Genomic DNA, 19,821 nt, shown 5'->3' on the forward strand with positions numbered 1-19,821 from the left:
CTAGAGGTTCAGAGCAGTAATCATAGCTATCCTTACGAGGCGAGGTTGAGATTCCACTTTTAGTGTGTGTATATTATCCTTCATTTATTTGGAGGCAGAATTTTACTAATGTTGTGTCTCCTTATTTGGAAAACATAGGCATATATATATATACGTTCATAAAACTACTTCTGCTCTTCTTCAAAAGATTCTTCTTCGCAAATCGGCTTTAGATGTATGCATACAAGTAACTTTCGTTTATGCTTCAAATTCAGTCAATAGAATTAGATTTAAGGGTTAGACCATCTGGTCTTGGGTTTCTTCCGGAACTTCAAGGTCAAGTGGTCGAATCCCACTTAACTCTCGGTGCGCTTGGGGTGGCGGTGTACTTGGGCGCAGGGGATTAGTCGGGCCGTCTTCGGGTCTTGAATCCGGACACCCCTGTGTTGACAAAAAAAAAAGAAAAAAAGAAATAGATTTAAGGGCATAACAAGACCCTATCTTATATTTACAACTTATAGGTTTTTAACATACATAATAAAAGATATTATTGTATCTTCTGATGTAAATAAAAAGTTACATAATTCTAATCATGCTTCTCTTGGAACTATTGCAAATTTGACGTGTTCTTCCTTGTTTCTTTTCTTCTTTTAAAATAATTGATACGTCAATCAAATTGGAAAGCATATAATCCATCGAAGTCGGTGCAGAGTCCAAATTATCAACAATGCTGGGACATACTGTTGAATATGGGGGACATGAACCTTATCTTCTCCATGGTGCTCGAAGTCTATATGCCTCAAAGACCTTTGTAGAAATTAGAACAAATGCTTCTCCGTACATCTTTCTATTTGTTTACGCTTATATAGACTTTCGACCTAGCACGACAACCGCCTCTTCAACACCTGCTACATCGGTGGGCCGACTCCGGGACCCTTTCGATGGGAATGTGGCACAGGTTTTCCTATAAATAGAGATCAATCTGCACCAGCTTCCTCATCCTTCTCAGAATCAGTCTTCAATACATAAATTTCCCTTCAGCAACAATGGGTTCCAAGACACTTCTTTTCTTTTTCATTTCCATGGCTGTAGTTCTAATGATTACCTCAGAGGTGGCTGCCAAGTCAGTTGACAATTGTAAGACATTTATTCTTCAATTCACGTTTCATCATTTTTTCTCTTTCTAATTTATATGCGCCATGTTTTAATTCAGTATTAGGACCACCGCGTTTAACTTTTCAGATAGATTTTTGTTGTCCTTCAAAAAAATATATATAGATTTTTGTTGTACATGTGAAGTGTCGGAGTGCTAAGAAACATGGCTGAGCTGTGGTTAAAAAGATTGAATACACCTCTACTTTCAGTAAATACGGATTCTAAGTGTCAAGCCTTTCCTGTACTTTTCCTGGTACGTGTCGGTGCATAAAATACGGATTTAAGATTCTCATTTTGAACATACTGTTAACAAATCTTTATATTTATTAACTTTCAGAAACTATGATAAAATAGCTATTAGTTGGTAGTAATTAGCCATTTTAAAGATATCTGTAAAATAATAATTTGACACATACGTTAAAAGGCAAATTTTCAAAAGGATTACGATGTGTTTTGCTAAAATACTCGGTAACCTAAAAACATGTACACAACTTGGTCCAAACTTTACATTTTCAAAATTGCCATTACAGTAACTAACGCCCATACCCTATTTATCTTTATTACAGTTGAGACAAATAAGGAAGGAGAAGCCAAGTACCATGGAGGTGGCTACGGAGGAGGCCATGGAGGTGGCCACGGAGGAGGCTACGGAGGAGGTCATGGAGGGCACCATGGTGGTGGATACGGGGGCCATCCAGGAGGAGGTAATGGGGATGGACATGGAGGGTACGGGGGTGGCGGCCATGGTGGTTATGGACATGGCGGTGGCGGCCATGGTGGTTATGGACACGGCGGACATGGCGGTGGCGGCCACGGTGGACATCCTGGTGAGGCTGCAGATGCTGAGCCCCAGAACTAATAAAGCCAGCTTCTAGCTAGGTCATGATTAATCATGAACGCTTAAACAGGCTTACTATACTATTATGTACTTTGTAATGTGGAATTCAAATAAGTGCTGGATCAGTGATCCTGTAATATGTACTGCATGTAATATGAGTTTGTGATTTTGTGTGTCTTTTTTGAGCACTTTTGAGGTGATGGCAAAATCCTTTCATGCAATACGAAGTCAATTTTGCAAGTTTCCACCAAAAAAATGAGTAATTTTAGTATTTCAAATTCACAACAAAGTCAACACTAGTTTTTGGTTGGTTTTATCTGTCAATCAATAAACCATTATCAAATTACTCCTTTTTTTTTTCTTTTGGGTATACTTAAATTAACCAATGCATATATTTTCAAAAAACCCTCACTTAGGTATGTATCCGTCTAATATTTAGTCTAGCCATACATAAAGTGATGTCAAAAGCATACAGAAGATCATAGCACAAATGCCTGAAGTCTAATTGACTAGTTGATAATGAGTGTGACAGATTGAGCATATTCTCAAGTATAAAAGAAAGGTAGATTACAATGAATTTCAGCCTCGGATTAACACTTGTCCATGACGATTTTAGAGGGCAAAATAATGGTTCGGGTAAATGACTCCAATAGTTCCGTCAACTTTAATCAGTGATCCTATTTTGATCCAATAAAACAAAGGAGATTTTAAGAAAAGTGAGTTCTATTCCTTTTATCAATTTAATTTCATTTCTATATTTAATATTGTAGAGTATATGATAATTTTGACTATACAAAGAAAGATAAAAGTAAATAATAATTCCTGTATTTTTTACCTAAAAAAAGCAAACAAAGAAATAAAAGTAAAAAATGTAAGGTTAAACTTTTATTTCAATTTTTTGGCATCCTTTTAATGTAAAAATTTGTCGTCTTCTCCATAGTATAGACTACCCAAAAATATTGTCTTATTTTCCCTAAAATCTTTTATTATTCATTTTTTTAACCAAAAAGCTTGGATTTATTGCCTCGGAACAATTCTTGAGAGGGACAAAAGCTTGACCTCAACGATACAAGACAGCTACAAGACACCTACTTACTTAACTCGACGTCGCCGAATAGACGGGTAAGATAGTTTATTCAATCGATATTCACCCCTAATTACACCTGGTAAGTCCCTGAAATGTTCATAAATACATACCGACTCAACCAAGGCACACCCCACATTGGCTAGAACATCCGCAACCTTATTGGCCTCGCGATAACAATGCTTGAACTGTACACCCCCTTGAGAGAACTCGCAACACTGCTCGATCTCATAACTAATTTGTCCACGGGCATTGGTAATCGTTCCTCAAAATCTTTATTAGCACTAGCGAATCTGACTCAACCACCAACTGCTGTAAAAAATTCCTCTGGGCACATAGACTCAGCCCAAGCACTAACGCTTTGGCCTCGGCCTGCAAGTTAGTAGCAACATCAAAGCAACCAGCGAAAGCGAAGATGAACTTCCCTGAGCCATCCCTAAGAATCCCCCTACCACCACTCAACCCCGGGTTTCATTTGGAGCACCTATCTATGTTAAGTTTAAACATTGCCAGCCTTGGAGCCTGCCAATGAACCAGATGAAACTTAACCACATCAGGGCGCTGCTCCACCAATCCCAAGAATTGGGGCCAAGATGCGACCTGTTGTAATTCCCCAAATTTCATCCAGTATGCGTCTTTCAAGTTTTGAAAAATAGCTCGACAAACAGATCGGACATCCTTAATAACCCCTTCAAATACTGCTGAATCCCTCGTCTTCCATAAATTCCAACACACAAAGTTAATCTTTGTCTTCAAATTCCTCGTCTTCAAATACTGCTTAATCTTTGTCTTCGTATATATCACTTTCAGTCATGACTTCAGGCTGAATAATAATGATAACAATATATTAAAGTTAGCAAAATTCTATAAGGCAATATTAGGTTTGTTATATTTTCTTAAAGTGAAAATTTTCATTTCTTTTAGTTTGCATAATTTATTGGAAGGATAATACTGTTGTTTTTGGTTAGTCGACTCAGTCAATCATTAAATACTTAATCATTAGAATGTTTGTGCTAAGGAGGACACTCTGTGGGCAAGACGAGTGCACAGTGCTTTCAGTGTCCTCAAACTAATTCATTTTAAAAAATAATAATTCATTTTAACCAATTTAATCCTCAAATTAATTTTTCACTTTCAATCATAGGTAAGAACTCCACATCCCTTGGGAATGTGATATTTTTATAAATTTAGTCCTGTATGAAAATTATGCTCAACCTCATGAAATGTGTAAAATGTAGTGTAATATTTCCCCCAATAAATAATTCCTTGAAGTTGATCAATTATCCAAGTGTCCTTGGAATTCAGCCATTGAATTGATTGTAGGACACTGACACTTGCCCAAGTTTAGTATTCCCACTAAAAAACGCACAAGTAGTTTTACACGTTATAGAAAACAGAAGAGAAGGTCCCCGTCAAAATGTGAAAAAAAAAATAATTAAACTTTGAAACTTTATTCTAATGGCTACCATTGTTTCTTGTTTAGACTTAAAACCGAAATTTTTCATGTTTTTAGGTTATTGAACGTTTGATTTTCAAATCCTTCTTTGATATTTCTTATGTTCACAAGTAGCCCTTAATAAGAAACTTCAACATATTTCGTTAATGATTTTCTAAGAAATGAAAATAAAAGGAAAAAAGATAGAGAGAGAGCTAAACAAAAGACAAAAAAAAAAGAAAAGAAAATGGTATAGAGAGCAAATAAGTTGGGTCCTAGGATTCTCGATCAATACCCAGCCATTCTCATATTTAACTGGGCATCATTGATCTTAAATCCCATAATTTTTAAATCCATTCCGATCCTCCCAAATTTCCTTTGGCTTTGGGCATAGATATCCTATTGAGACTTGGAATTATTTTCCGCGGGTAATTTGATTGGAAAAGAGTAAAAATAGCAGTATTCGACAAACTCATTCCTAAAATAGCTAGGCTCGAAACCGCAAACTCATTCCTAACGATACTGACAGCTTTGACCACTGATTTGAATAGTTTATGCCGACGCGAGGCACGGAGACAAAATAAGTAGTTCCGAGTAGGCCAAGCAGGTCTATCATTAAGTTCTGCTGGCATGCTAGCTGTGTGGGGTCCTGAGGTATTGTATGGCGGAAAGCCCATCTTAGCGTTATGGCAGTGCATCGAAGAGCGAGTAGTACATGCTTCAAAAGATGCTCATTTTCTGGAACACGTCTCTTTGACGAAAACATAGTTCACTCATTGTTGTTGAGCCAAGTGACAATGAACTCGATACCTATTAAGGTCTTGCTTTTTCGATTGCTTTAGATTTTATAAAATTTGATTATAGAAATTGATTATAAAAAATAATTAGTATCAGTAAAAACTACTATTTGGGTATTATAGATTTTAGCTACCAAATCTATAATCAGGATATAAAAGTAATAAAAAAAGTCACAAAAACTAGTTTTTCAACATCATAATCTATAATTGATTGGAATAATGAATCAAGAACAACCCCAACACTTTTATGAATGGAGAAAATAACGTTAGAAGAATCACTTTCAAAAGGGATCCGACTGTTTGACTTTAGATTAGTTAGGATCCGACGCGATTATCAGATTATGGGGGTATTACGCACAAAAAAAAAAGGCATAATGGATTGAGAATATGGTAAATCATTACAAATTGATGCTCATTCTTTTTTTTTTTTAAACTAGAGGTGTGAAATTTAAGAAACAAAAAGAAAAAATGGTAAATTTTATATATACTGATATTATATACACAATCACTGTTAAATTTATGATACATGTGTAAAAATTGGATTTTAAAGATAAATTTTGCATAGTTATCAGTCATCCAAAACTGATAATATGTACACTATTAGTGTACGAAAAATTCATCCAAAGAAAAAATTTAGGATATCTAGTTCTTGAATTCGCAATCTTAGTTAATGGATCATGACCCTCTCGACAAATGAATGTTTGTTAGAGCATTCATCACGTTGAAGTCTTCGTGAATGCATTAATGAATGATAGCTAATAAGACAAGCAGCGGTTTAAGCAGTGAAGCAGCAAGTTTTGACTTCTTGCAATGCCAAGATAGGACAGCAATATAAATGAAATTAGAAGGTCGCAATCGCATTTGAGACAACAAAAGGCTTCATATGCCGTTTGTCAAGAAAATTGGCTTAGGATGTTCACATTGTAAGTTTTCAATTTATATTTCTTTTTATTCTATTTTATCAAAAAAAAAAATCAATGAAGTAGGACGTACATATGTTTCCCGGCAAAAGCTCTGTCAAATTCGACATTTACCAAAAGAACTTGAGGAGTACTTTTATTAAGTGTGTGTGTTTCTGATGCGCACTGGTTATGTGGCACTGTATATAACTAGTTTATCCCAAATGCCAAATTTGATAATTTTGACACCAAATAATGACTTGAGTTCCTACACCTTCTTCCTGAAAAATATTGCTTCATTTTACTCCATATTTGAGTACACCGTATTTGACGGTTACGTATGACCAGTTTGCCTTGCAATTGAACCATATATGTTGAACTAGGAAAAAGTGTTAATGCGAGATAAGGGAAAGAACCATTGTTTCGAAAATCGGACCGGATTGGCTAGTTCGACCGATTGGCCGTGAACTGGTCATAGTTTCTGTCCGGTTCATACCTTGGGTTAATTGAAGTTAAAAACTGGTAAGAACCGTTTGAACTGGATTGAACCGTTGAACCGGTGGTTTTTTGTTTTTGTCTATTAAATTGAAATATATATATATATATATATATCTATAAGAATAGGTTTTCCTTAACCCTAAAGACTAATTATTAAATGCCACATCCACTCGCTTTCTTCTCATTTTTTTGCCTTTTATCAAGTTTGCATCTCTGTTTTCTATTTTCCTGACTTTCTTCAAATTCCAAACTTCTTTTTTTTTTAAGTTATAATCTCTAAATCCCAAAAACATAAATTAAAAATTTAAGCTCATAATGTCTAATTCCAATGGACCTGAATTTTGTATAATTTTAGAATATTGTGGTATTTTTGGGTTGGATTTAAGATTAGTTTTTGGTAGATACAATTGAAATTGAGATGAAATTCATTTGTTGCAACTTATAATTTAACATTTTTATTTCTGAAAATCCAAATTCTTTGAAAACATTAAAATTTTCATCATATAAAATCTTAAATTAGTCCATTGTATGTCTTATTTTGTACATATATATTCATATAAATTATTTTTAAAAAAATTCATTGAACCAAGATTGAATCGGTCTAACCGGTTGAACCTCTATCCGAAAACCTCATCGGTTCAATTAAGGTTCCAAGTTTTAAAACATTGGAAAGAGCTTAGACTACAAATGATGCAATAGAACCAAACTTGGAACTCATATTTAGGGAAAATTCTATGATTCCTTTAGAGAATTATTCCTTCAATTTGAATATCTCAAGAATGAAAATTAGCTATATTTTGAATTATTTAAATTGTTGCAATCTAAATGTCAAAATTACTTATTTCATTATCCAATGATATATTTAACTTGGGGTCAGTATGAAATCTAAATGGAATGCTAAAATCTCCCCTATTTAGAAGTATTTAATGTATGGGCAAAACTTAAAGAATAAAAAGAATACACAATTAGTTATATTCTTACAAAAAATATTACTTTTAACTTGGTTTATGAAACTTTATAGGTTCCTATTGTGTACAGAACCAAATCCTTTTGGTAGTAGAAAACTTCCATACAATCTTGATTACATTTGAATCAATGGACTGTTGCAATTAAAATGAGGGCACAACATATCACTAAAGTTTTTTGCTTGGTATTTAAGTTAAAGATTAGATGGTACGGTTTTTACACATTTGATCAATGTTTATCAACAGTCATGGATCTGTAATATATGCTTTTGAAGGCAATTCACGATCAGAGCGCAAGTTGGGCCCTATTTTAAAATGTGCTTTCTAGGTTTAGAAGATTTTACTTCTTTTAGTTACATAGATATGATCATGTCCTGCTTAGGATTCTAATGCGTTTATACTATTTTTTGGAGGCTGAATTGTGCTAATCTTTGTGTCGTCTTTTACAAAAGATTCTTCCTTGCGAATTAGTTTTGGAAATATGCATACAAGTAATTAATTTTGGGGCTTATACTTCAATTTCGGTGAATAGAATTAGATCAAGAGCACAACTTAACTAGAAGCAAAAGGAAAACCAATAAAAGGCAACACTAAATTAATTATGACAAAAGAAAATTTAAGTCCTCGTTATCAATCTTACATTTGAGATACAAAATGGTATTCGTCCATTCTATACCATATAGGCGTTTAGTAAACATAACAAAACATGTTTTTGTAATGCAAAACGTAACATAATTAAATAGCCTTCCAATCATACCTCTCTTGGAACTATTGCAAAGTTTGGCATGTTCTTCCTTGTTTCTTTTCTTCTTCTTCTTAAAAAAAAAAAAATGTTTGACAATTTAATCAATTTGTAATAATCATAATCGATCGAAGTAATCAGCAGAGTCCAAATTGTCAACAATACTTGGACATATTGTTGAATATTGGACATGAACATTATCCTCTCCATAGTAGAAATTAGAATAAACGCTTTTAGGTACATCTTTCTATTTCATAACTTTCACTAAAGGGACTGTAATTTATGATCATATGGACTTTCTACCAAGTGCAAACAATCATCTCTTCATCGCCCAACGACCTGGTGGGCCGACTCCCCGACCCTTTTGACAGAAATGTGGCAAAGATTTTCCTATAAATAGAGACCAATCTATACCTGCTTTCTCATCCTTCCAAAAACCAGTTTTTCAATACATAAGTTTTCCCTGAGCAAAAAATGGGTTCAAAGACACTTCTTTTCCTTTTCATTTCCTTGGCTATAGCCTTAATGATTGCCTCAGAGGTTGCTGCTAGGGAATTGGCTGAGACTTCCACGTCTGTTGACAATTGTAAGAATTTATTCTCTAGTTTAACATTTCAGATAGATTTTGGTCGTGCATGTGAAGCGTCGGAGTAGAAAAGAAACATAGCTGAGGTGTACATACACCTTAGCAAGGTGTACATACAATTGTTAAGCCTTTCCCAACGTGGGACTTGGAGTATAGTGCAACTGGATCATTTTCCTGTACTTGTTGTGTCAAAATAAATTTTACACTAGTACTTCTCTATGCATAAAACATACTTTTTATTGAAATTTTAAGATTCTCATTTTGAATATAGCGTTAAATAATCTTTATACTCATAATAAAATAAAGATTAATTGTCAGAAACTATGATTCACTATGGTAAAACTAGCCATTAGTTAGTAGTAATAATCCATTTTAAGGATATCTGTACGATACTAACTTGACACAGATAAATGTTCAAATGATTACGATGTTTCTTGATATGCTACCTAAAAGCGTGTGGACAATTCGGGCCAAACCTTACATTTCAGAATTGCGATTACGGTAACTAACGCCTACCCCGTATTTATCTTCTTTGCAGCTAATGCAGTTGAGACTGATGGCTACGGAGGGTACCGTGGAGGAGGATATGGAGGGTACCGCGGTGGTGGATATGGGGGCTATCCAGGAGGAGGTTATGGAGGATATCATGGGGGTGGATATGGAGGGTACCCGGGTGGTGGCTATGGCGGACGTGGCGGTGGCGGCCGTGGTGGTTATGGAGGATATCACGGGGGTGGATATGGAGGACGTGGTGGTGGCGGCTATGGAGGACGTGGTGGTGGCGGCCATGGTGGACATCCTGATGAGGCTGTTGATGCAGAGACTGAGAACTAATAAAGCCAGCATCAAGCTAGGTCGTGATTACTCATCAATGCTTAAACAGGCTCAGTAGTTTGTAGTGTCAAATAGAAATAACAGCTTGACGAGTGATCATGCAACATGCACTCTATGTATTTGCAAGCTAGTTCAATATTTCGAGTATTTGTGTGTGTAACTGTGTCTCTTGTATGAGCACTTCTGATGTGATGGCAAAATATTCTCATGCCTTATGAAGCAGGTTTACTTATATTTCACTAAAAAGTTGAGTAATGTTAATATTGACTAGAGATTATTTTGAAAACCTTTTTAGAATGAAACGTACTGTACCACGTTTTGTAATGTAATTTACATTGAATAAGCTAATAACAAATCATTAGAAAAGTAAATAATTGAAAACAAGTTTATGATGCCATAAAGAAATTTTTTTTTCCAAAAAAAGGCTATCCAAATTAGCAAGTATTTCAAACTAACAACGAAGTCATGGATACTTTTTGTTGGATTATTTGTACATCAATTAAACATTAGATTGATGCTTTTCTGGGGTATACTTTATTAATCAAGCTAATACAAAAAATTTTCGATAACACATGACGAATTCAATCTTCTATCCAAACCAAATATTTGATCGGATCTACCTACACAGAAAATGATGTGAATAGTATGCAGCGGATTTTGTTTACTTAATTAGTTTCACCACCTTTCACGACAAGGGTCATCTCTAATCCAATTGGCAGTGACTAGAGAGGCCAAATTCTTTACTATTTATTGATTAGTACAAAGATTTTTTTGGCTAATTGATGTGGGATTGTTTTTGTTTAACAATAGCATGACCAAATATTTGAGAAAATCTTCTTACTATGGATGGTCTTGGAAGTGATGTTTTTAAACTCGAACCAATCGAGAACTAGACAAACATTCAATCGTAAAAAACTGCATTTCAAAAACTCGGTCAAATCATATCAAAATCGGGTTTGAACTGAAACAGGTGAAAATAGGCAAAACCTGATTTTTTCCATTCTCATATTGTGATGAATTTTTTTCACCTTATCTTCCTTTTATATTTGGCTAGTAGCATAGAGCTAATCTAAAATCAAATTCTAAACCCAAATTGCAAGAAAAATTCCATTATCTAAATTCTTTAAACCCATTTCTCATTGTTAATGCGCAAATTAGGCAGTTTATCTGTTAATATTTTCCCCTTTATTTTGACCAAATGTTGTGATAATTTGCTAGATTCTACTTATAATTGAATTTTGTGTGATTTCTAGGAACTTCAAGTTAATTGAGGCAGAAAAGGAGAAATCGAAGCCTAATTGAGGAAATTCCATTAAGAAAATCTTGATACAAGTTTCTTAGTTGATACTAGAGAGCACGCATCCCATTTGATAGGGAATGAAGCAGAAAACTACCAAAAATGAGGGACTTTATGGAGAATATGGAGACTTCTAAGGGCTTCAAACCTTGGGCCCTTGAATTGGTGGGGGACCACAAAGCTAGTAAAAGATATTTGGTCATTTGGGCTCTTCAAAGAAAGCAACGTAGAGAGACTTGGAAGAAGAAGTAATTTTGGAGACTTTGTCCACATGTGGGGGGACCACCGGAGATAGCTTTTAGTCATCTTACTTTTGGCTTTTTAAGGAGGAAGCAAGAGGACACCTCTAGTTTAGCTTTTTAGTTTAGTTCTAGTTTCCTTTCTCTTGACTGGCCTCTGACACACGCCAGGTGTTCGACAATATTCCCCAACGGGAAAAACATCTTTTATTCCTTGCTTTCTAGTAAAAACGCAATGCCTTTGCAATCCATTACTTCGTGTGATGATTTAATCATGAGGCGTGGCTAAGTTTATCTAGTCAGAGGTTAAATCGAAGCTTTGGTTCGACAAAACTGTGAGATCGAATTCATTTGCCTACGTTCTTTAATTTGCAAGTATTTATATATTTCCTGTTCACTTATGCATATGATTATTTCTTGCAATTAAATACTTGATCACTGTTTAATTGTGTGAGTAATTAACAGCCATCTAAGAGTGCTCAATCCGTAATTGTTGGGTAATTTTAGTGCATGTGGCAAGTGACATGATTCAATTGTAGTAGAAACTTTTGAGTTGTTGTTGTGGAAATATATGATATAGCCTAAATAAACCGAGCATGTGTGTTTGTTGGTTATAATTGGTGGCCAGTCTAATGATTAATGCTGTCAATAGGTTAAATCCTAAGAGCGTGTTTAGGACTGCTTAATTGGCTAGGGCAATAACTACAGAGCTTGTTGTGGTTATCGAATCAGGAAGGTTAGGCAGGTTGTCAGAGCTTGTTGACAACCATAACCAGTTTATTTGTAAATGAAAGATTTTATCTCTGCATCTGTGATCAGTGATTCGAACCATTAGTGGAGATTATACCTTTGACTAGAGATTTTCCTTCCGTTAATTTACTTTATATTTATTGTTATTTATTTTATCTGCGATTGTCTTATTTTTAATTTGAGCAATTAAATTAGACAGTTCCATATCAATTCCCCCCATTTTTATTTAATGTTACATTCATTCAAAATAAATTCTCCAAGTCCCTGTGGATTCGACCCTGCTCACTGCTATATTCGAATTTTGTCTTTCACGTAATTAATATACTTTGGTATATCGGATCAAGCAAACTCTGGCACCAGGGTGAAGCTAGTAACCCATTGCACAGCCTAAGTCCCTGCTCCAGTACCATAGTGGACTTAATTCGTGACTTAAGAGTAGGAATTTTATTTTTGCTGGTTTGACACCCACCAAATTTTGGCGCCGTTGCCGGGGACTTGGTGTCAAAATAAATTTATTTTCTTTGAATTTTATTTTCTTTGTTTATTTTTTATTTTTATTTTTATTGTTACTGGTTTATGCCTAGATCTTCTCGTACAGGTGAACTGCAATATAATCCTGAGATAGAGAAGACTGCTCGTGCATTGAGAAAAGCAACAAGAGAACGAGCAGAGGCATCCTCCTCATCTACTGGACATAATTCAGTAGTAGATTTTGTGGATTCATTTAGTGAGACGGAAGAGATAGATAGCACCATGGCTAATGAACGGACATTGAGAGAATTGGCTGCACCAGATTTAAATCAACAGCCTCTATGCATTACTTATCCTACATTAGAGGTTGCATTTGAGTTAAAATCTGGACTAATCCATTTACTTCCTTCTTTTCATGGCTTACCAGGTGAAGATCCCCACAAGCATCTCAAAGAATTCCATGTGGTTTGCTCGACAATGAAACCTCAGGGAGTCACAGAGGAGCAAATTAAATTAAGAGCCTTTCCATTTTCCTTAGCCGATAAAGCTAAGGATTGGCTCTATTATCTGCCCTCTGGGTCAATATCCACATGGACAGACATGAAGAAGCATTTCCTAGAAAAATTCTTTCCTGCATCCCGAGCTGCAAGCATTAGGAAAGACATCTGTGGAATTCGACAATTCAATGGAGAGACTCTACATGAATATTGGGAAAGATTCAAGCAACTATGTGCTAGTTGTCCTCATCATCAAATTCCTGACCAACTCTTCATCCAGTATTTTTATGAGGGTTTGTCCCAAACTGACAGAAGAATTATTGATGCTGCCAGTGGGGGCTCCTTAGTGAATAAAACACCCACGGAGGCAAGAAGTTTGATATCGAGTATGGCTGCAAATGCTCAACAATTTGGAGACAGGCAGGATAACACAACTCGTAGAGTCAATGAGGTAAGTAATTCTTCAATAGAGCAAAGATTAGATTGTCTAACTTCTTTGGTTGAAAAGTTAGCTATAGGACAAATGCAGCAATTGAAAACATGTGGAATCTGCTATGGTTCGAGTTATCCAACAGATATGTGCCCCACACTCCAAGATGATTCGACTGAGCAGGCTAATGCAGTTGGATTTCCAGGACCACCTCAGAGGCGGTATGATCCCTATGCAAACACCTATAATCCAGGATGGAGGGATCATCCTAATTTTAATTATGCAGCAAGGCCACCAGGATTTCCACAACAGTCACAATATCAACCTAGACCTCAACTTTCACAGCAACAATCTGCTCCTAAATCAGGTATGTCACTTGAGGATATTGTGAAATCTTTGGCTACTAACACTCAACAATTTCAACAGGAGACGAAAACTAGCATTCATAATTTGGAGAATCAAATGAGCCAGTTAGCTTCCACAGTCAATAGATTGGAGTCCCAATTATCTGGAAAGCTACCTTCGCAGACAATTGTCAACCCCAAGCAAAATGCCAGTGCCATCACATTAAGAAGTGGCAAAGAGTTGCCTGAGCCGAGCAAGAGAATTTCTGAACAAGCAATCGAGGAAGAGCTCGAAAAAGAGGGGAATGTGTCTCAACCTAGGGCCTTAGAACAACCAGATTTTGGAGAAAAATCAACACAAGTGGTTACACCTCCGCCTCCATTTCCTAGTCGACTGGCAAAGTCTAAAAAGCAAGAACAAGAACAGGAGATTTTGGACACTTTTCGAAAAGTTGAGGTAAATATCCCTCTTTTAGATGCAATTAAACAAATTCCTAGATATGCTAAATTTTTGAAGGAGTTATGCACTGGTAAGAAAAAGTTGAAAGGAAATGAGAAAGTGCATATGGGAGAAAATGTCTCGGCAGTTCTGCAGAAAAAATTGTCTCCTAAATGCAAGGATCCGGGTATGTTTACTGTCCCTTGCAAAATAGGCAATATTAAAATTGAAAAAGCTATGTTGGATTTGGGTGCTTCGATAAATGTTGTGCCTCGTTCTATTTATAATTTGATGAACGTTGGGCCTTTAAAAGAGACGGGCGTAATAATTCAACTTGCTGATCGATCAAATGCCTATCCTGATGGAGTTTTGGAGGATATTTTAGTGCAAATTGATAATTTGATTTTTCCTGCAGATTTTTATGTGCTTGATATGGAGGATGATAATTCTAATTCATCTCCAATGCTGTTAGGGATACCATTTTTGAAAACTGCTAGAACAAAAATTGATGTTTTCACTGGCACATTGACTATGGAATTTGATGGTGATGTTATTAAATTTAGTATTTATGATGCCATGAAATATCCTGGTGAATCTCATTCAATTTTTGTTATAGATGTAATTGATTCTTTGGCGCAGCAAAATTTTGAATTTAATAATGACGATGCGTTGAAGGTTGCTATTTCTACTGGTCTCTGTCAGGAAAATTTGCAAAAAATAAAAGGGAAGTTTGTTTTTCCTTTTGAATTGCAGGAAGTTATTTTTGAATTGAATTCTCTTTGTCCAGAATTTTCCAATGTGTCTTACTTGGAATTACCTTTGTCTCATTCACAGCTTTTGCCATCTATTGTGCAAGCCCCGAAGGTGGAATTAAAGCAGTTACCGGATAATTTAAAGTATGCATTCTTGGGAGATGGAGATACACTCCCAGTAATAATTTCCAGTAAATTGACTGCTTTAGAGGAAGAAAAATTAATTCGGGTGTTAAAGGACCACAAGGAGGCAATAGGATGGACAGTGGCTGACATAAAAGGATTAAGTCCAGCCACTTGCATGCACCGCATCTTGTTAGAAGATGGTGCTAAGCCTTCGAGAGAGGCTCAAAGGAGATTGAACCCACCAATGATGGAGGTAGTGAAGAAAGAAGTTTTAAAACTTCTTGACACAGGTATAATCTATCCTATTTCGGATAGTAAGTGGGTAAGTCCTGTTCAAGTAGTTCCTAAAAAGACAGGAATTACTGTTATTGAAAATCCTAAAGGTGAGTTAGTGCCCACTCGAGTTCAAAATGGATGGAGAGTTTGTACCGATTTTAGAAAATTAAATGCATTAACTCGTAAAGATCATTTTCCATTGCCTTTTATTGATCAGATGTTGGAAAGGTTGGCAGGAAAATCTCATTATTGCTGTCTTGATGGTTTTTCAGGTTTTCTACAAATTCCAGTGGCGCCTGAAGATCAAGAGAAAATCACATTTACTTGCCCTTTTGGTACATTTGCCTATAGACGAATGCCTTTTGGTCTTTGTAATGCGCTTGCTACATTCCAAAGGTGTATGGTTAGTATATTTTCTGATTATGTGGAGAATATCATAGAAGTGTTTATGGATGATTTTACTGTCTATGGTAATTCTTTTGATGAATGTTTAACTAACCTCACAAAAATTCTTAAAAGGTGCATTGAGACTAATCTTGTCTTAAATTATGAGAAATGCCATTTTATGGTAGACCAAGGCATAATTTTAGGCCATGTGGTATCTGCAAAAGGAATTGAGGTAGATAAGGCTAAGGTAGAAATTATCAAATGTTTACCTTACCCTGCAAGTGTGCGGGAAGTTCGCTCTTTTCTTGGCCATGCAGGTTTTTATAGGCGTTTCATCAAAGATTTTTCAAAGATATCCCATCCTCTATGCAAATTACTTCAAAAGGATGTGGTATTTCATTTTGATGATAATTGCAAGAGTGCATTTGACACGCTCAAGGGATCATTGACTTCAGCACCAGTGGTTCGACCACCAAACTGGAGTCTTCCTTTCGAGATAATGTGTGATGCCAGCAATTTTGCTGTTGGTGCAGTACTTGGCCAGAAAGAGGGCAGAGCTTCTTATGTCATTTATTATGCCTCGAGGACCTTGGATGGTGCCCAGTGCAATTATTCGACTACGGAAAAGGAGCTTTTAGCTATTGTTTTTGCTTTAGAAAAATTCCGTTCTTATTTACTTGGCACTAAAGTCATTATTTATTCTGACCATGCAGCTTTGAAATATTTGCTCAACAAGAAAGAGGCCAAACCACGACTTATAAGGTGGATTCTCCTACTCCAAGAATTTGATCTGGAAATTAAAGACAAAAGGGGTGCTGAAAATATGGTTGCTGATCACCTCAGTCGTTTGATCAATAGTGAAGGACCTGCTCCCTTGAAAGATAATTTTCCAGATGAGCATCTTTTTGTAGTTCAAAAGACAACTCCCTGGTATGCTGATTTAGTGAATTATCTTGTTACTAGAACGCTACCTAATGATTTGTCTAGAGCTCAAAAGGAAAAAATTAAAAGTGATGTTAAATATTATGTGTGGGATGAACCATACTTGTGAAAATATTGTTCTGACCAAATTATTCGCAGGTGTGTGTCTGAAGAAGAGGTTCCATCAATTTTATCTTTTTGTCACTCATATGCGTGTGGTGGACATTTTGGCCCTAAGCGAACTGCAAGAAAGGTTTTAGAGTGTGGTTTATTTTGGCCAACTTTGTTTAGTGATGCATACTTATTTTGTAAATCATGTGCAAATTGTCAAAAGACAGGTAATTTAAGCCATAGAGATCAAATGCCTCTTACTCCTATACTGGTTTGTGAAATTTTTGATATATGGGGTATAGATTTTATGGGTCCATTTCCTTCCTCTTTTGGTAATATGTATATATTACTTGCAGTTGATTATGTCTCAAAGTGGATAGAGGCTAAGGCAACTAGGACTGACAATGCTAAGGTTGTAGTTGATTTTATTAAATCTCATATTTTTGTCAGGTATGGCACGCCAAGAGCAATTATCAGTGACCGAGGGACACACTTCTGCAATCGAGTAATGGAAGCATTAATGAAGAAATATGGCGTCACTCACCGGGTTTCTACGTCCTATCATCCGCAGACTAGTGGTCAAGCAGAAATCTCCAATAAAGAAATCAAGTCGATACTTGAAAAGACGGTGAATCCCAATAGAAAGGATTGGAGTTTACGCTTAGATGATGCACTTTGGGCTTACCGTACAGCTTTTAAGACCCCCATAGGTATGTCTCCTTACCGATTAATTTTTGGCAAACCTTGTCATCTACCTGTGGAATTGGAACATAGGGCATATTGGGCAGTTAAAAATTACAATATGCGGATGGATGAAGCTGGAGAACACAGGAAGTTGCAATTGCAAGAGTTGGAGGAAATCCGAAATGATGCATATGAGAGTTCTAGCATTTACAAGGAAAAGACAAAAGCATTTCATGATAAAACAATTTCGAGGAAAATTTTTTGTATTGGTCAAAAAGTACTTCTTTTTCACTCTAGACTTAAACTTTTTCCTGGTAAATTGCGTTCTCGTTGGATTGGACCTTTTATTGTGACTAATGTGTTTCCTCATGGTGCAGTACAAATTCAAAGTCTTCACACTGACAAGATTTTTAAGGTTAATGGTCATCGTCTCAAACCTTTTTATGAAGGATTTGAAGTTAATAATGTTGAGGAGGTGACCCTTGCAGTGCCTGAACTCTCTGATTGAAGCATTATTTTGTCTAGCCAAAGACATTAAAGAAAGGCGCTGCGTGGGAGGCAACCCAAGAGTTATTGTTTTTAGTAGTTTGATTGTGTTTGTTGATTTGTTAAAAGTGATTTACGTGATATAATTTCTTTGTGATAGGTAGGATCAAATAAAGCAACAGATGGATCGACGTTTGTCCCGCATGGGTCAGAACCTGGCAGCTTATTTCGAGCACCTTCGTTTCCAACCTCCTTTTCCACCGGAAACTTAGTATTTCTTCAGGGGAGTATTTCTTTCTTTCTACACTTTATTTTTATTTTTTCCTTGAGGACAAGGCAATGTTTAGGTGTGGGGGAGGGAGATCATGTTGATTTTAATTTCTAGTTTGGTTTTCTTTCAAAAAAAATGAAAAAGAGAAAAAATTTTAAGTATTTTTGGTCAGTTTTTGAGTTAATTCGTCTAGTTTCTGATTTTTCAAGACTTTTTGAGATTCGTATTGATTCAGTCAAGGTGGAAGTGTGAATGGTATTCTATTGCTAGTGCAAGTAATGTGTTTTCTTGACTATTGATTCAAATGAAGGGTGTTTAAAAATTTGACATATTTTCATTTTTTTTGTGAGCTTTTGGGTCTAATGAGCATTACATTTATAATTGCTCTATTTGCTTTGAATGAGTGATATCACACATGATTTGATATTCTAGAACTTGTTTTGTTATGCATGTCGAGACCATGTTTGAATTTGAGGCATTAATATGAGAAGGGCAATTAGGTTTAACCCCTTTTGACTTTCTAAAAGCCTACCTTGATCATATTTCACCTAGTTAACCAATCTGAGCCTTGACTGTTTCTTTGTCTGATACCCAAATTTGCACCCTAAGCCTTTTTATTTGAACTTTATTATTGAACCTTGAGTCAAAAGGATGCCTGAGTTTTATTGCGTGAAAATTATCAAGTATTGCTACAAGGATTTGGCAGTTGTGTTTATCTTTCAAGTTTAGTTATGTTTTGCTGCACAAAAACAAAAACAAAAACAAAAAGACAAAAACAAAAAAAACAAAAAAAAACAAAAAAAAACAAAAAAAATATGGAAGTGTCCTTGTAGTAGTGTTGAGAAAGTTGGGTTGATGCCTGTGTGAAGGTTCTTATGTAGAGTTGGCTTCGATTGTTGATGTGCCTTGGAGTTAGGGGATTGAAAAAAAAAGGGCGATTCATTTCATGCAATGAGCTATTGGTATTTCTTTTGATATTATTAGCCTAAAGGTCCATTTTGTCTAACATTTAACCCAAGCCCCATTACATCCTTAATAAAAGACCCTTTGATTTTTGTATCAAGTTCATTAAAGTGGTGGAGATTTGATATATTAGCAAGCATATGGTAAAATCATTCTATGTTGTTGATTTGAGTGATATAAACATCCTTTCCATATTTTGAGTGGTTGAGTGTATACACTGCTATCCATGTGAGGTTTGTCAAGTTTTTAACATCCTATTTTGGTGAAATTGTTGAGAAGATGTGACACTTGTGCAAGTTTATGGAGCTATTCAAGTATTTGTGATCTTGACTGTGATTTTTGGGTAGCGAATGCTTGAGGGCAAGCATTGTCTTGGTGTGGGGGAATTTGTTAATGTGCAAATTAGGCAGTTTATTTGTTAATATTTTCACCTTTATTTTGACCAAATGTTGTGATAATTTGCTAGATTCTACTTATATTTGAATTTTTGTGTGATTTCTAGGAACTTCAAGTCAATTGAGGCAGAAAAGGAGAAATTGAAGCCTAATTGAGGAAATTCCATTAA

The 19,821-nt window shown here is 35.7% G+C and overlaps 2 protein-coding genes and 1 pseudogene across 2 annotated transcripts; all 3 read left to right on the forward strand.

Annotated features, from left to right (window-relative positions):
• The first annotated feature begins 964 nt into the window (after nucleotides 1–964).
• On the forward strand, nucleotides 965–2,149 carry LOC113765186 (cold and drought-regulated protein CORA-like). Its single transcript, XM_027309273.1, has 2 exons — nucleotides 965–1,116; nucleotides 1,701–2,149. The coding sequence occupies exons 1-2, from the start codon at nucleotides 1,026–1,028 to the stop codon at nucleotides 1,991–1,993; spliced, it is 384 nt and encodes a 127-aa protein (XP_027165074.1). The 5' UTR covers nucleotides 965–1,025; the 3' UTR covers nucleotides 1,994–2,149.
• Nucleotides 2,150–8,822: 6,673 nt separating this feature from the next.
• Nucleotides 8,823–9,978, forward strand: LOC113765275 (glycine-rich cell wall structural protein-like). The gene is made up of 2 exons (XM_027309394.1): nucleotides 8,823–8,978; nucleotides 9,517–9,978. The coding sequence occupies exons 1-2, from the start codon at nucleotides 8,867–8,869 to the stop codon at nucleotides 9,810–9,812; spliced, it is 408 nt and encodes a 135-aa protein (XP_027165195.1). The 5' UTR covers nucleotides 8,823–8,866; the 3' UTR covers nucleotides 9,813–9,978.
• Nucleotides 9,979–12,674: 2,696 nt separating this feature from the next.
• LOC113766130 lies at nucleotides 12,675–18,044 on the forward strand (annotated as a pseudogene).
• Nucleotides 18,045–19,821: the final 1,777 nt, after the last annotated feature.

The sequence above is a fragment of the Coffea eugenioides genome, chromosome 3 (genome assembly GCF_003713205.1).
Source record: "Coffea eugenioides isolate CCC68of chromosome 3, Ceug_1.0, whole genome shotgun sequence".
NCBI classification, from domain to species: Eukaryota; Viridiplantae; Streptophyta; class Magnoliopsida; order Gentianales; family Rubiaceae; genus Coffea; species Coffea eugenioides.

What these genes read in the sequence shown, in the direction of transcription:
- LOC113765275 (XM_027309394.1), top strand. Translation starts at nt 8,867, where the DNA reads ATGGGTTCAAAGACACTTCTTTTCCTTTTCATTTCCTTGGCTATAGCC. An exon ending in TTCCACGTCTGTTGACAATT is followed by an intron (nt 8,979 to 9,516) that starts GTAAGAATTTAT and finishes TCTTCTTTGCAG; the next exon opens with CTAATGCAGTTGAGACTGAT.
- LOC113765186 (XM_027309273.1), top strand. Translation starts at nt 1,026, where the DNA reads ATGGGTTCCAAGACACTTCTTTTCTTTTTCATTTCCATGGCTGTAGTT. An exon ending in TGCCAAGTCAGTTGACAATT is followed by an intron (nt 1,117 to 1,700) that starts GTAAGACATTTA and finishes TCTTTATTACAG; the next exon opens with TTGAGACAAATAAGGAAGGA.